This window comes from Strigops habroptila, chromosome 1 (assembly GCF_004027225.2).
Source record: "Strigops habroptila isolate Jane chromosome 1, bStrHab1.2.pri, whole genome shotgun sequence".
Taxonomy (NCBI): Eukaryota; Metazoa; Chordata; class Aves; order Psittaciformes; family Psittacidae; genus Strigops; species Strigops habroptila.
Window position 1 is genome coordinate 39,941,405 of NC_044277.2, and position 16,478 is coordinate 39,957,882.

The window sequence follows — 16,478 nt, forward strand, 5'->3', positions numbered from 1 at the left end:
TACACAAATAAGGCTTTATTTGCAGGTTATGTTGTATCTACAGCAACAGTTCACTAACACATCAACTTTATTATAATTTTTGCCAAGAATGTAACAGCTTAATGTTCATTCTGTGTTTAAAATTTAGTTTCAGAGGTATTTTATTGATGCCCTGGTATTTTCCTTGTTGTATCTGGAAGTAATGGCTAAAAGAACATTCACTCACCTTTTAGAGGTCTAAGTAATTGTTCTTAAAAAAACAATCAATGTTACTAAAACCAATTTATCATTTAGAAGCACCAGCCATCTGTAGCATATAGGGTCCTAATGCAAAATGAATAATACTAATGAATTCTGCTTGTAACTAGATCTTAGCTATATAATATGTGCTGTAATAGTGTGACTGACACATAAACCTATAATAAACACACAAAAATAATTGCCAGATTCTCAGATCAGTATTATTATCTCCCTCGTTTTTTCTTCATTAATTGCTGTTATCCTTCATTTTCATTCTGTTTTAACCATTGTATGGAAAATGAAAATGGTTTAATGGAAAGGAACAGCTCAGTAAAATGTACTTTCTGCAACACAGAAACACACAACTGAATAACTGCTATCTATATTGGGCACCCACCCTCTTTCAGTTTAAAGCCATTCCCCTTTGTCCTGCTACAATATGCTCTTGTAAAAAGTCCCTTTCCAGATTTCTTGTAGACCCCCTTTAGGTACTGGAAGACTGTTGTACCATCTCCCTGCAGCCTTCTGGAGGCTGAAAAAGCCTAACTCACTCAGCCTGGCTTCACAGGAGATGTGCTCCAACCCTCTGATCATCTTTGTGGCTCCCCTCTGGACTCACTCCAACAGGTCTTTCTTATGTTGGGGGCCCAGAGCTGAATGCAGTACTACAGGTAGGGTCTCACAAGCGTGGAGTAGAGGGCTTCCACTGCAATGTGCTATATTTAATTTGGAAGGCAAGCATTCCATACGCAATATATTGACAAGATGGATTTTAATTCACTTTGACCTTACCAGACATGGGTTTGCTGTAATAGTAAGATCAAACTGAAAATTCACATTTTCAATGGAAGAAAAATACTATAGAGATCTGAAAGAGCTATAGCCAAATTTATATATATATGTATATATATATATTTGCAGAAGAGCTTACCAATTGTCACAATCTCACAAACAGTCTCACATAATCCCAAATGAGTATCAAGCCAGTTCCACAATGGGAAGACCCATTCTTTGTCTGAGTCTCGTGATTCCTTGACTGTTACCATCTTGAGGTACATGCCAGCCCCGTAGCCTTCTCCATCATGTCCTATGACCACTTTCTGCAAATGACTCAGAGAAACAGCTTCCACCAAAAATGAATCCACCTGCAAAAAAGCAAAAAAGGGGAATACTTAATTAAAGCGGAACTGAATATGCTTGAACTTCAGGAAAAATATAGTCCTGGTTCATCTGAAGGTTTAAAACCTGTGTGAGTTTTTTTATATTTAATATATAACATCCCTTCCGAATCTAAGAAAGCACACACTAATTATACCTAACATCGAACCCACATTCATGGTTAACAATGCACTGTAACTTCATTTGATCTTTGGACAGTATGGATCATTTCAGCAATCATAAATGGGGAAAAGAGAAAACAATAGAAGGGAAGAAGTTAAGATAGAGGTGGAGAACAGTTTAAGCAAAAGATGAGAGATGGGAAGGGAAAAAGAATGGAGAAGTCAGAGGAAGACAAAAGAGAAGTAAACACCAGCATCAGTGGGTGAGAATAGGGACAAAACCAACAAGATAAGGAAAAATATGAAATGCAAAGAAAGAAATTATATGCCCCATTAAATTCTTGCTTGTTTTGTAAGAAATCTAGGTGTTCTGTATATGGCCCAGTGTTATGGATTCCACTTTTACTCTACCAAGTTCTGTGGTAAACACCTAGTGAAATAATTTCACAGAAATCAAAGACTCTCCTTGATAATGTACGTCTTGGTAGTGAGCTTTTTCAGACTTCAGTGTTGAGTGAGTGAATCTCTCATAGGAAAGCCTATTACACAAGAGGAGAATCTTATTATTGGTCATCTAGAAACCCTGGTTTTATGTGCATTCTCTTGGAATTCTTGTCTCTTGCCTAAACTTACTGACTGGACAATGAGTTAAGTGTTTCATGTGCAATTGTCGTTACAGAAACATCATTGATTGCAAAAGTCTCACAGCAATTTCTGTAACTTATTTTGAATCACTGATTTTTAATTCTTTGCTACCTGTGCTGTCCTGTATTTGGAATGGAAGAAGTAAGAAGCATGATCACGAAGGTTCTCCCCAGCAATCTGCTTTCTATGTGCTCATGTGGAGCCTTTATCATCACGTATGGATGTTCTTGTACAGGAAATAACACTGGCATTGATCTACTGTCAATACCTGAAAGATAAATTGTGTTTCCAAATTCTTGCCCATCTCTAGCAAGATGTATTCTGAGCAGCCATTAAGTTCCTGTGAATGCATTGCTAACACCTGAGCATATAAGACAGCATTTTTGTGCCATTACCTTATTCCTTTGGAATTTTCTTCCTTTTGCTAAAGATGTATGAAGTTTCCTCACACCTGTGTCCCCTCTTTTGCCATAGAGACTGATATAAACATTTGAAAAAGTTTCTGCTCCCCAGCGATCACCAATATGTACAGAGACAACATACTTATAAACTGTACAAAAAGAAAAGAAAATTTAAAACAAACTGATTATCTACAAAGTTTACTTAAAAGACAACAGCAACACAGAGTATTTAGTAGGTCTTCTGCTTGGTTTTATTTCTGCAGCTACCAAAAAATCTGCTACACAGTGATTTCAATAGATTAATTTTTACGAATCCTATCTCTTCATGCTAAGCACGATGAAGATGTTCCATTACTTTCCACTGAAATTCGAAGGAAATTGGACTTGGACAATTTAGACTTATGCAGTTTAGAGCTACTAAAACCTAGATAAATTCTGCGCAATTCTATTTTACTGTGCAAGATCTGGAAAATAAGAACTTATCTGAGGTGGTTTTGGGCTGTTAGAAACTGAATTATCTTTGCAGTAGATAATAACGATCACAGGTCAAAGAATAACACACTGTGTAAAGTTTATGCAAATTTGAATAGCATAGACAGATGTAGCACAGCATCTGTATGCATGACATAACATGTAAGTATAAGAATTTACAAAATGCACTTATTAAGGTGCATGACAGGAACTATAAACTTTTTGCCTTTATAGTGCTCTTGTATAAATGCACTTCTACACAGTCAGATTAGATTTTCTTCCAAGGAAGATAGTTAAATTGCATATATATTCATAGTCATACAAAAAGAATGACCAAAATTTTTCAAATGTCATTTTTAATGTACAGTCCTGCTGAGTTAACATTTAACTAACATAATGCTGTAGTTTCTTTTAAGGTTGCGAATAGGTTTGAAGTATTCAGGAACCAGAACTTCTGCAACTTCAGTTTAGAAAAGCAGTCATGTCTCTAATCACTCTTATCTCATGTGTAACTGCTAACTTTTCTGAATAAATGCGGTACTTCTAAAAGTCGTCACATTCTAATGCATCTTTGAATATACTCTGAAACTCTCAGTGGGTCAAAAAATAGTCCTTAGGGAAAAACAACTGTTTTTTTAAGGCTTATTTCTGATACTTGTGTTAGTAACTAAAGCTATTATAAGCGAAGTAATTCAATAGCAAGTCCACCACAAATCATTTCCATGCCTTGAACATGTGCTTTATCTTTAAAAAGTATATTGTTCATTTTGCATACTTAGGATCACACAGAGGATTTAGCAACAGTGAAAACCAACATGCAACTTAACTGGAAAATTACAATTTCTTAAGTGCTCAGCATTTTGCAGTGCCTATATGAAGACAGTTGCAATAGAGCCGCTGAAGAAATCACATCCAGACAAAGTGCTATATTATATTTGTGGTACTGATTTCTTTTCAAGAGGTTAGTTTACATTGTTTATATTTTCTCAGTGTTTTTCACCTGGTAAAGTTTTCTGGTCCTTACTGGCTGCAGGGAACTCTTTCACTAGCTCCTGGTCTTCTCTGTTAAGAGAGAGCCAGCAGTTACAGTCAAAGTTCAGTTCTTGTTTTGTATGTAGCTCTTCTAAGTGAAAAGTCTTCAAATGCCAACCCTCAAAGCATGGCACACCATCACAGCTGACTCGAATCTTGTATACATCTCCCAGATCTCCAGTCTCAACCTGCAACAAATATCATGAGGAAGAGTGTACTGTCAGGGCTGATTTACTTACAGAGAAGTGTAGAATGCCTAAACTTAACATTAATTAATGGAAAAGCTAAATTGGAGGCTAGGGTAAGTGTGATGAGAGAATCAATCCTTCTCTTATTCATTATATGATCATGGGTGAGATTGTCTCCCTTATTTTCCCCCATTCCCTAATTAGTATTGTAAGTATGATACTCTACCATTAGGGTGAGTCAAGGTTAAAATTAGTTACATCTGTGCATTTCAGTTCTTCAGACAAAAGGTAACATGTAAAGCTTTGACCCTACTGGATAAAGAGAGCGTTAACTTAAAATTAAAGGTTCTGATATCAGCAGTCAAATGAGGTATTAAAATTAATGATAATTACTATGAGCCTAGAAAGTTTTAACTAAATTCTCATTTCCAAAATGGTTGGATTTAGAACATGAAATTACTTTATAACAAATTCTTTGGAAAAGAGAAAGGCTTTCTCTGCATAAAAGTAAATCATGAATGTTACAGAAGTAACTGTAGAATGGCACAGCCCTGTTGCATACTACATATGGGAAATTCAATAGCTGTTTGCTGATTGTGGGCTTCTGTGAGATCTAGTTAAACAATTCAACCTAGGGCCATGTGAACTAGGATGATCAAACTGCACCAAGTGCTAATGATCTGCATGACATTAACCACTGCATGGTAAGTCTTCTGAACACCTGGAAGTGGAGTGCTGCAGCCTTTCACTGGGCAACTACAAGACAGGCTGGGAAGTGATTTTCAAGTGAAACAAGACAGAACTATTATTTTAAAAAGGTAACAGTTTTAAAAGGATCAAAACAGAAAGAGTTGCCAGTGGCCTTGGTCTTCTCTCATATTGCTTTTTTGGTTTTCTTTTTTTCTTTCCCAGACCAGTCATAATATAAGCTTTGGTAACTGTTGCCAGGAAATAAATCCTTTGTGCCTTCAGTAGCATCACAGTAAGAAACTGAAGTTAGTCTCACACAGTCATGCCCTGGGACCAGCATCATTACCAGCAGACTGTCTCCTAAGACAGAATACAGACCTTCTAATAGATTAATTCATTCTGCTTCTAAACAGAGCTCTGAACTTGACAATCCTTCACTGCTGACCTAGCTTGCTTAAAGCTAGTTCATGTGCCTTTGCACAGCGGCCACATATGTGTAGGGAATTATCAGCTACGTATTCTTATTAGGGAGGAACCATATAAAAAGTGTAGTTTTGTCATTTTGGGAGAGAGTTGGCCACCCTCATTAATACCTGTTATGCAAATAAGAAATAGCCAAACATTAAAGTATGAAGAGGAATAGTTAATTGAAAATAAAGCAATCTGCCAAAATAATTTCACAGGAGCTGGAATTGTTTATGGTGTAGAATATATGAAATGAGGCTTGTGGTAGGAAGGAATTGCACTTCATAACTTAAGAGATCCCTTCCAGTCTGAATTTCTTAAGTGTTATAAGTGGCTGCTATGCCACTCCTACAAAATTTCAAGATTCAAGGTATTGTTCTTTAAGGAGCAGGGAAGAAATCCTACCCCTGTCTCTATAACAGCTCCAAGGCTGAGGGGAATCTCTCGGCTCCTGAACTGTAACTCCACAGTACCCACAACAGCCACACAGCAGTAGTTTTACACCGAGAAAGAGGGCACCAGACTTGTCACCTCTCTAAGCCCAGCTTGCCCTGCCTGTCTGTATGACGTCATGTATACAGAATTTAATGCTGTCCCAGGCTATGATGGACTTTTGAGGAGAGATATGCCTCTTGGATCTACGTCATCCTCCACAAGTTCCTGATACAGTCCTCAATGTTGTGCCATGAAAAGGGAAATACATGGGCAGAATTTCATGGCAAGAGTTTTTAATTCATGCTGTGTATGTTGCAAAGGATATAATTAGCTACGATGGACTAGAGTGGTCTAATTCCTCCTAAAATATGCATTCATCTCATTAAACTTAACAGGAATTATTTAGGTTCATTGAGAGGAGAGTGCGCAGGTTCTTCACCCATCTAAACTACAGTTCCTTCACAGGCAACAAAATCTTTGCTTCTTCTCTTTCAGAACCAGACTACTGACTTGTAAAGTTACTGCCTGCAGATTTTCTTTCATGTAGATGGACCTCATGATTGTATCACACAGCTACTTCAAATGCCATGAACAGCTTACACCATAAAGCTCTCCGGTCTGGAGTTGTAACATTACGGAACTCGTTTATTTTTATATGACAGGGTAAGCTGTATCTCACATTTTACTTTGTGTTCTGCCGCACAAATTTGCAATTCTCTGTGCATAAATACATGTTATAATCCCTGTAGGAAATGCACAGAGGAGATATATAGGAAAATAATTTCTGAATACAGGACAGGCTATTTAAAAAACACTATTTTCTATTTTGTTTCTAGAATCACAATTTCAATTAATTCCATGACTGCCTTTGAACCAGCAAGCACTAGTAACCATACTATCTATGCTCCGTGGAGTTAAACACCATTTTCAATTAAGCGTATTAGATATTTAACCTCTTTTCACGGGTGTGGTGTTGCCTTCTCTCCTTCCCCCCCTACGGTTCTGGACATTATTCACATTTCTGTTCAGCTCCATCATTGTCGCACAGCATTGCCACTACATCATTCTTGTAACCCTTTTCTGACAATTTAATACGATCAGTTTCCGTTTGGAATACGATATCCTATCTTTGATCCCATAATTGGCTTTTCCCTCTATCAATGCCTATTAATTGATGTAACATGATCTTCAAAGCAGAGACAGACAAATAATTCATCACGAAGTATATATATCCAGTGAATATCCCAGTTTTAAGTTTGCAGAATGCTTGCAAGAGGACACTTTACCTTGGTTTTTATTCAATATTATAATTTCCTAATTAATTTTTCCACATTGATTTCTTCTGAACAGTTTTATGTAATATTCAGTGTTTGAAAACTTACTGAATTGGATGTGATTTGTCTTATACTAAACAAAACAATATTTTTTCCATTACATGATTGAAGGCGCATAGCTCTTATGATTAAGAGGGTGCTCTGGCAAAGACACTGGGGTTTTGAAGCTCTCAGAGACAGGTAACTGATGAAGATGATTAGAGAATTTCGTAATATTTTAAATCTTTTCTTTTTTGACTCACACAGGGCTTCTCCAAAGATATCATGTCTAATGTAATTAAAGCTGTAAATAAACAGTAAAATTTACTGTTTGGGTGCACATTTAAATTAAATTCCTTATTAGTTTCCTGTTAGGAAAATAATAATAATTAAAAAAAAGTGCATAAATGATTCTAGCTAAAAGGATGTGGTCAAAGCATCCTAAAATCCAGCTGAACAGCTTTCTGTCAGGAAGTCTGCTGCTTGTTGTTTGGAGCTTAATCTCATACTGTGAAAAACACATGGAGTATTGCATTATGTGATTTTCTGTCACCCTCATAGTGCTTAACACAAAATACATTCTGTATTTGTTGAGTATTTATGAACAGACCTACTTGCAAAGCTCTGTTGCTCATTTCATACTAACTGTGCTAGTGCTTCAGAGAGTAGTTTTAGGGATCTCAATCCCATGATCTGCCAGTTGACGTATCTTTGCATTTTATGATTCTCTGGGTAATAGAATGTGCATGATACTTTAGGACTCTCCAAAGACATGCCCTGAGAAGCTTACTCTGTAAGTAACCAAGAACCACTGATGACTGGGAGAAAGGTATATATACTTTACAAATTTGCTCATTCCACATGAGATCAACAATTGATTTCTATCATCACCAGAATATCAAGGGAAAAAATTCTTCTACTGCACTATCAGTTTACTTTCATTTTCCCAGTTATTTTTCATTGGAGATGGCATGGTTCCCTGCCATGCTATCTTTAGTGCTAGAACTACTAGAACTACTATCAGAATCAATAACATTGACACATTCACCTATTTCTCAATTTATTAGAAATAAATAGTTCTAATTAAATTTATTCTTATTTAAGCAGCTCACCCACTGTACTAAAGATTCCTGAGACCACTGAAACCCAACAACTGTACCAGATAGCATGCTGCTATTTTCTCTCTTTTAATTTATTCTTTACGCTTGCTATGTGCAATTGTACTACACCTGTTCTTTCATAGGAGTTGGTTAGAAATATTTTGGATCAAATAATCATTCTGAATATGATACACATCTGTGCATATATCTGTGTGAGAACACCTGGAAAATCAGGAATTACATGTCTTCTTGTCCTCAGTGTGCAATAAATATACCTCTGAGATCAAAATTAAACTTGCTGTTTCAGAACAATGTAAACTGCATATAGTACATAACCTGTTGTACTTTTTACTGCACTGTATTACTAAGGACATTAGTCTAGGTCCAGGATCTTCAGGGGGCTTAAAAGTTCATTTATTCCTGTTTATTGGAAAACTGAATTCATAGCTTGTCCTCCTGATGATATCATGCCTTCTGTAACCTGCTGCTACAGTGGGAGAATACAAGCAAAGCTTCTATATTCTCCTGAGCAGCCTTAGTAATAACAAAGAAAAGGAGAGTGAAAAGAAACTGGGTTTATTAGCTGAACCACCAAGAGAAGACATTAAGGTATTTACGGAGATATCTGTAAATCCCCAAATGCTCCTTTATATCAGACCCACTAGTCTAATTTCCTCAGAATGCCACAAGAATTGAAAACCACCATAAGCAATGTGGCAAAGAGACAAAATTTCATGCACAGTAAACAATGCTCAAATAGTATTAGCTTCTTCATATAAAACAAGAACACAAATAGCTAAGGGGGAAATATAGGCACTAACCCAAAGCTAATCAAAAGTATGAACAAGCATTTAGAAAGCTGCTGGGGTGGAAGCCCTGTACGATTGATATGGTACTATGATACCTAGGATAGTAGACTGTGAGAGACAAAGATGACTGACACATAGCAATACTAATTTCTCCTAGCACCTTACACAGTCACTGAAATTAGGCAGTCTTGACAACAAATACATGCCATTTGGGAAATTACCAACAAGTTGGCTGTAGCAGAGGTCTGCTTTATGCATTGATGCTTGCCAAAATTCAGCCAGCTGGTGTGGTTTCTCCATAGACAGATTCTGCCTCTATTGACCTCTTCAGCTGATGTTAATGGCTCCTTTTGTTGCTCAGTGTGTTTTCTGTCTGTTTTCCAATAAGCAGCTGCTTTCTTGTCTTTAAGAAGTGACATTTATCTTTCCATTTACTCCCTGTAAAGTTCCTAAATTGCTTTAGCTTGTTATTTAAATCAAAAATGCAGGTCATTACTGTGGATCGGGCCATTGCAATGAAGCTTTGACAACATTTTCTAAATGTAGTCTTGCCATTGTTTTCAGAATGTTTATAGCAGCTATTGAAAAGCATTTCTGAGCTTCATAGAACTGCCTTGAATTGTAAGCTATTTCTCTCATCACTGGCAAGAAGCTCTACTTCATGACAATCAACAGAATTTGTAGTGACTTAGCCTAGAAAGCCAGGACAGAATTTGAACATTAAAAAGATGCCTCAGATGAATCCTCTCAAAGCAGCAGGTTGCATGTCAGGTGGACAGGTAGTCACGACTGCATTAGGGTTGATTTTAATATGGGCCAGATATATATGCTATTGCTTCAGGGTTCATCACAGTTTGATATGCATGAACACATTCTCCAGTGATTTACAATTATCCAGAAAAATCCTCTGCCTGCTGGCCTGAGAGACAGAACTATTTTGGCAGAGAGTGGATATTGCTTTACAAAGACTGAAATAAAGGAAAGAAAAGCCTACTTATGTTCCTTGGGAATACTGTCCAGTCCTTCACCTTCTGCATTCACAAATAACTGTATATTGCCTTTTGTATAAACTGCAATGCAGGACTTTTTAGAGAATTAGAAAAAATGCAAGATGAACTGGTGAAGACAACAAATGGGACCATTTTTCTCCATGATACTTACCCTTAAATGCACTTTGAAAATTCAAAAAGAACACTGCAGCTGGCTGTAGTAGAACAGGACTACCAGCAGAAGATAACCCAAAATCTAAAGTTGTATCATTCCATCTTTGTAAATAAATACATCATTAGTACCAGTCAAACTAGCGTTCCATATATATATATAATTCCATATATATATATAAAATGTATAGGCTAGGGAGGAAGGTCATTATAAGCTCTGTATAGTACTGTATATTTATGACTTACAATGAATTCATCGGTTGCTCTGGGTAGAAAGCACACATATCCTGGGGTTTGAGGAGAAAGCAGCAGCTCATCACTTTTGCCCTTTGAGCCATAAATCACAAGGGTCCTTTTACACTCTTGTGGCTTTGGGGAATCTCCATCTGTTTTAACCTGCACTCTCCACAGTTGTGCTAAACAAAATGAAAACATCTTTAGGATCAGTGCATCAATTAAACATTTTTAATATCAATGGCAGAGAGCAATGGATATATTTATTATTATATCAACAAAGAATTTAAAGATTACCATGAACTTAAATCCTATTTAATTAAAAAAAAAGACAGATAGTCATTCCTTCTCTTGAAGATAATTATAACTTAAACCAGACTTGATAAAGACAAGACAAGTGTTGAAGTGGGTATGAAAGCAGAAATGAACAACAAGGAAGCAGGAAAAGGACTCTGCCTAGTTTTTTGCATTCTTTATAACAAAAGAATTGCTCTAATTACAGTAATTAATTTATCAGTTTTAATTTCTTAAAGTGCTCTTATGTAACACGAAAAGGAAAACTACAATTTTGAAAGATTTGTATGTGATCTATTTGTAACAACAGATGGCTAATACACAACTAGCTAAATAATGAGACTTAAACTTCAGATTTTTCTAACCTAATTTGCCATATTCTGTCTGTTCATTTGTTAGATCAGATCATTCAAAACTTTAGGGAATTCCAAAGAGGTGTTTGCACTGACCTCAGCTCATGGCTTGGGCCTTTCAGGGATTCTTTTTTGGCAGGTGACCCGTACTCATAACACTGTTTGGGGTCCAGAATGCAACCGAGAAGTTATGGAAAACCATTCCAGGTATGGAAAAAATACTGTGTCTTAAATGGACAGCATAGATTACTTAACTGCTTGAATGTAAATTTTCCCCTGAATTCAAATGAATTATTTGAGGAAAAGACACTTGGATGGAAAAGGGAACTTAACGATGGAAGTAAATCAAAAGAGTATGTTTAGACTGGGACCAGTACCTTGACAATATGGTAATTTGCTAATGGGATTAATAGAAAAGAACTATTTTGTGCTTGTGTGTAAGCCTACAATGCAATGTGCTGACCAAATAAATTTTAGAATAGTTAATTCAGAAATAAATTTGATGTGATTCTTTTTCTTACAGTACCATGTGCTTTTTTCATACCTTTTTTTTCGCCCACCCGCCTGGAGATGGAGACTGGCTGAAAACCTGTTCTGGTTTTCTTGATTTATAATTTTCCCTTGATTTTCATATTGTTCTCTTTACCTAATTCTGGTTTTCCCCTTGTTATAAAAGCTGTTTCTGAATTACATCTGACTGTTCCCTGACTCTTCTGGGCTCAGGTACAAAACAGCAGGCAAATATACATCTCACAGTCAGTCTTCTAAGTAACACACTAGCTGAAAGGATCCTTCCATCTGAACTCTTTTTTTGAGGTCATTTCCAGGAATGAGTCAGATGTAGTATGTGGAAGATCCACATTTTGCCTAATGAGGAACTTTTGTTGTTTGTTATATGTGCCAGCTTTGAATTTTATCTCCTTGTGCCAGGCTGGCATGTGGTACCCTTCAGGGTGTCACACTTGGTGAAGTCAAGCATCGTTTGAGCTTCTGCTGTTCTTGAGCACTCCGAGTGTTTATGAGCAGTTTCAAATTTTTACAAAGACTCCCAACATAGCCCTGAACCTCATATCCTCTCCAACCATGCCCCGTTTTGAAGGCTGTCCCAGAAACACAGCAGAGAGGAAATTAAGATAATTTTACATTACTGTTTCCCAGATGACCTTTTTCCCCCCCTCTTTGTAAAATCCTTCTGCTTCAGCAGAGAGCAACCCCTGAGTTAAGAGGAAACATGTATGCATAACTGCCTGTTCCTTCCTCAAAGAGGCAGCATGTTTAGAGAAGGTATTTCAGGCAAGGTGATTTAATTAATATCTATTATTGTGTTTTTAATTATTACTTCAGAAGACAGGCTAAGACACCAGTTGGGAGTTTTCCAGGAAATAAATCAGTGGTTAACAGGTTTAAGGCCTCTTAGCATCTGTGACTCTGTTCTCCTACATTTACTTTTAATGCTTCTACAATTTGTTAACTGAGCTAACCCAGACTGACTGCATTTTCTCTCAGTTCAGCAAATCCATTTAACCTGCTCATGCCAGAATAAGAAAAAAATCTTTTGTCTAATATTGTACTCACTGAGACAGCTACTTGGTAAGATGGCTACACCAGACAGAAGACTAATGCCAAATAGTTATTGTGTTCAGTGATTTCTATATCTCTTTTCAGGATATTCTGAAGTTCTGGAAATCAGATAGCAGGGCTTGAACAGGTTGTCTTTTGTGTTTCACATTCATGGCCACATTAATAAAGTTACTTTTTCCCTGATAATACCGATCTGCTTGCTTAGTTTCCTTTCAGAGTGACTAATGTGTTAGTGTGTTATTGTACTTTTAGTTTATTTATAAAGGTATAACCATTTTTTTTGAGACATCAATATGACGACTGCTATAATGAATAATAGGGGGAAAATAGAATCCTGTGCAAAATAAAATATCTCAGAATTCTCTCTTTTCTAAAATAATTTAACCAAGGGTCTTTTGTTGACTTTCATAAATTGAATAGGATCAGTCATAACAATTTCCTTCCAGAAAGTCTTTTAACCACTGGTTTGGATCCTGAAAGATACTTTCAGTAAGACTGTGAAAATCAAACCTGCAATGACTTCTGCACGTAACAAACTGGGCAAGGTAAAACATAAAGTCAACGTTTCATAAGATAATTCAGAAAACTGAAAATGAAGGCTTTTTTTCTGGTTTTGGTTTTTTGGTTTTTTGTTTGTGGGTTTTTTTGGGTTTTTTTTTAGTTTTTTTGGGTTTTCTTTGATTGGTTGGGTGGTTGGTTTTTGCTTGTTTTGGTTTTGGTTTGTTTTTATTTTTATTTGTTTGGGTTTTTTTTTTTACTATGAACAATTTATGTCTTTTTAGAGGATTGTCACCATCACTTTTATAACACATTACTCCAGGTACTTTTTACTCTGGTGTGTTTTTATTTTAAGACCTAGAATGACCTTCACACTTTGCTAGATGTAGGAGCAGGTTGCTTAATTCCTAGAGATTGTAGGAATTTGTGTTGCCTTGAGGCAGAGCAGTCAGTCTGATATTTTATTTTCTTAGGAAATTCAGCATCCACCCACCAATATATCCTGTCATTGCTTTTTAGAAGCAGGACCAAGCCATTTACAGGTTGGGAATTCTGTGATTATTCTAACTCCATTAACAAATACTTGTAAGGTAGAGAATAATTTAAAACCAAATTAAGTCATGTGAGAATTTACTGAATATCTTCTCTTTTCTTATTAATTTTCTATATATCTTAATACTAGCAAACTTGCACAACAACACAAAAAGAGCCAAGCTAGCAATATCTATTAACTGAACTCTGTTCATTGATGTCGAACCGTATTTTATTCACCACCCACAGAAGCCCACAACACCACAGAGCACCCTACAGAACCACATTACAGAAACCCAGCTCCTTTCAACTGACTGCAGTGTGGACAACATCGGAATATACTGTGCCTTGCCTCCTTGCTTTGAGAGAAATGTCTTAACCTATTTTGAGACAGAAAAGGAAATGAAATAGAGAAAACAGAGAAGGAAATAGGAAAAATTTCCTACAATGTAGGAAACTTTGAGAGAGTGATGTAAAGTCCTGTCCTCCCTCAAAACAACTTCATTATTTGTGAGCTGAGAGCAGTTATCTGCCTTCTCTACCAGGATACACTTTGTCTTTTTATCTTCCAACAAACATAAAAGGTGGAATCATGAGAATACAAAAAAATCTGTTCCTATGCCTGATTTGCCAGAGTCTCTCTATAAACTACCGATGTACAAAGGTTGCTGAGAATATTTGTTATGGTCATACTGCATTTTGTCAGAATCCATAGCCAGCAGCAGTGTTCACAGGGATCTGGGATTTACGCTTCATTAAAGATGGCATAATGCCAGCCTGGCTGAAAAAGAACCACAAGCCCTCAAGTAACCTGTGTAGAAATGACGACTTTCAAACTTTCTTCTTTGGTTATGTGGTTAAATAGGTTACTAGCCTCAACCAAAGAGAATGAAATTTCTGACCTTCAGAATGACTTATTAAGTGTTCTGGTTTGTAACTTTTGCTTTAGACTTGATCTAAGCACGTTGATCTCATCCTGAAAATAAATAAACTCTGAATTATGCCAATCAACTTTTTATGACTTTCCCTGAAGCCCACTTGCTGCATGAAGCTCATATAGAACATGACCACATGAATGCATAAAACATTGGCTCCCTAACATCAACACTGCTGCTTGCCTGTTATTCAGTAAATGTACATTATATGGAAAGTTTTCACTTCCACTGTGAATGGGACTGCTTATCGCTACTATCTGCTCTACCATGTGAAATCTTCACTGCAACAGCTGCTGGGAGAATTTAAGGCAATTACTTTTTCTTCCAAGACTCTGCATTTCTGAAATTTTCTCTTAACAGCGTTAACCCTGGAACTGTGTCATGATGGATTGACAATGAACTGAGTAGAAGACAGCTTTCCAAACCTCTTGTTGTTACTACCCTCCTATGAAGCTGTCTTTTCACATGCAAGGTCTATGAGATAACCAGTACGACAACATAACTTCAACTGTGAACAATCCTGAGATCTGTCCTGCTCATCATCTTTTCTATGTAAGGCATAAAAGCACAATTTCTCACCTCTCTCAGTTCCTCACAGGAATGAGGCCCTGAGTAAAGAAAAGATGGCTAAAGAGCAATTCAAGCTAAGCTGATGCATAGCTAATTGGCAGAACACTTACTAAAAATGTTCTCCTTTATACCGCCATTATTCAGAATTTCAGATCTCAACCTAAATCATCCATGCATACTCTTTGGGTTCTCCTGGACATTTTGACAGTGTGACATTTCACAAACTGATTAAGAATAAGCCACTCCTTTCTCCTCATAATCAAAATATTGTGTCTGACCACTCTTGACACGTACAGGCTCTCAGCAGCTTGTGCATCTGTGCCTGCTTATTATAGCATAATGGAGAATGAAGTTGCACTGGAAAAAAATCTTAGATTAGTAGTAAAATATCACCTATTTTTCTGAACATAATGTGAAATAGATATTATGGCTGCATCTCTGAACTGTGCACTTAATAGAATGCAGAATCCAATTCCAAGTCACTCGTGAAAATCAAATTTCTCTGTGGGAAAGCGTTGTCTTACCTGAGTTAATCAGTCTCGTCTTGTCAAAGTTATGTTGCCACAAAACAATAATGCTGTTGGCTAAACTGTTTGATTGAATGCAAATGATTTAATTTTCACTGAAACTGGAATTAGATTGAGAGATCAGGACTCATGCTACAGAAGGCAAGTCATTGTTTTCAGACACAAATGTAAATGTTTGGGGTTTTTTATATTAGTTTCTCCCATCCAGTTCCCAGACATGCTTGCACAGAATACACATTTACAATTAAATGTTTGTAAAGATACTTTTGTCAGTCTGTTTCTCTTTTATGGTTAGGAAGAAAAACAGAGATGGTATCTCAAATTTTAAACACTTTGGACGTATGAGAGTATTACAGTGATGAGGCTGTTTTTCTAGGTATAAAAACTGGGTAGTTTTTTATTAAAATTTTTGAATTAATTTAAGCAGATTTGTTCAACTGAATGCATATACTATGTTTAGCTTCACTAACGGATATGGACTTTAAGCCTGCATTATTTCTGGCTACTTCAAGAATACCCTGATGGATTTTGACCTGAAAATGTTTCCACTGACACTTCACAACACATTTTTCAACTTGATGATGTTTGCTAGGGACCTGTCCCAACGTATTAAATGACAGTGATATTGGCATAAACAAAACAACACTTGAATCTCTTCGCAGGGGAATTCCTGGCTGATTTCAGGACAGAATAGTAGAAATACGAAGAAAACCAGAAATAGTATATGAGCTGCATGTTTTTCTCAAT

General features: G+C 36.6%; 1 protein-coding gene across 1 annotated transcript in view; it reads right to left on the reverse strand.

Moving 5' to 3' along the window:
* The window catches only part of RP1 (RP1 axonemal microtubule associated), a 193,036-nt gene that overhangs the window by 67,345 nt on the left and 109,213 nt on the right, over positions 1–16,478 (reverse strand). The window contains 4 exon segments of the mRNA XM_032919831.1: positions 1,151–1,364; positions 2,540–2,694; positions 4,017–4,236; positions 10,455–10,624. Coding sequence (XP_032775722.1) covers positions 1,151–1,364; positions 2,540–2,694; positions 4,017–4,236; positions 10,455–10,624 — 759 coding nt within the window.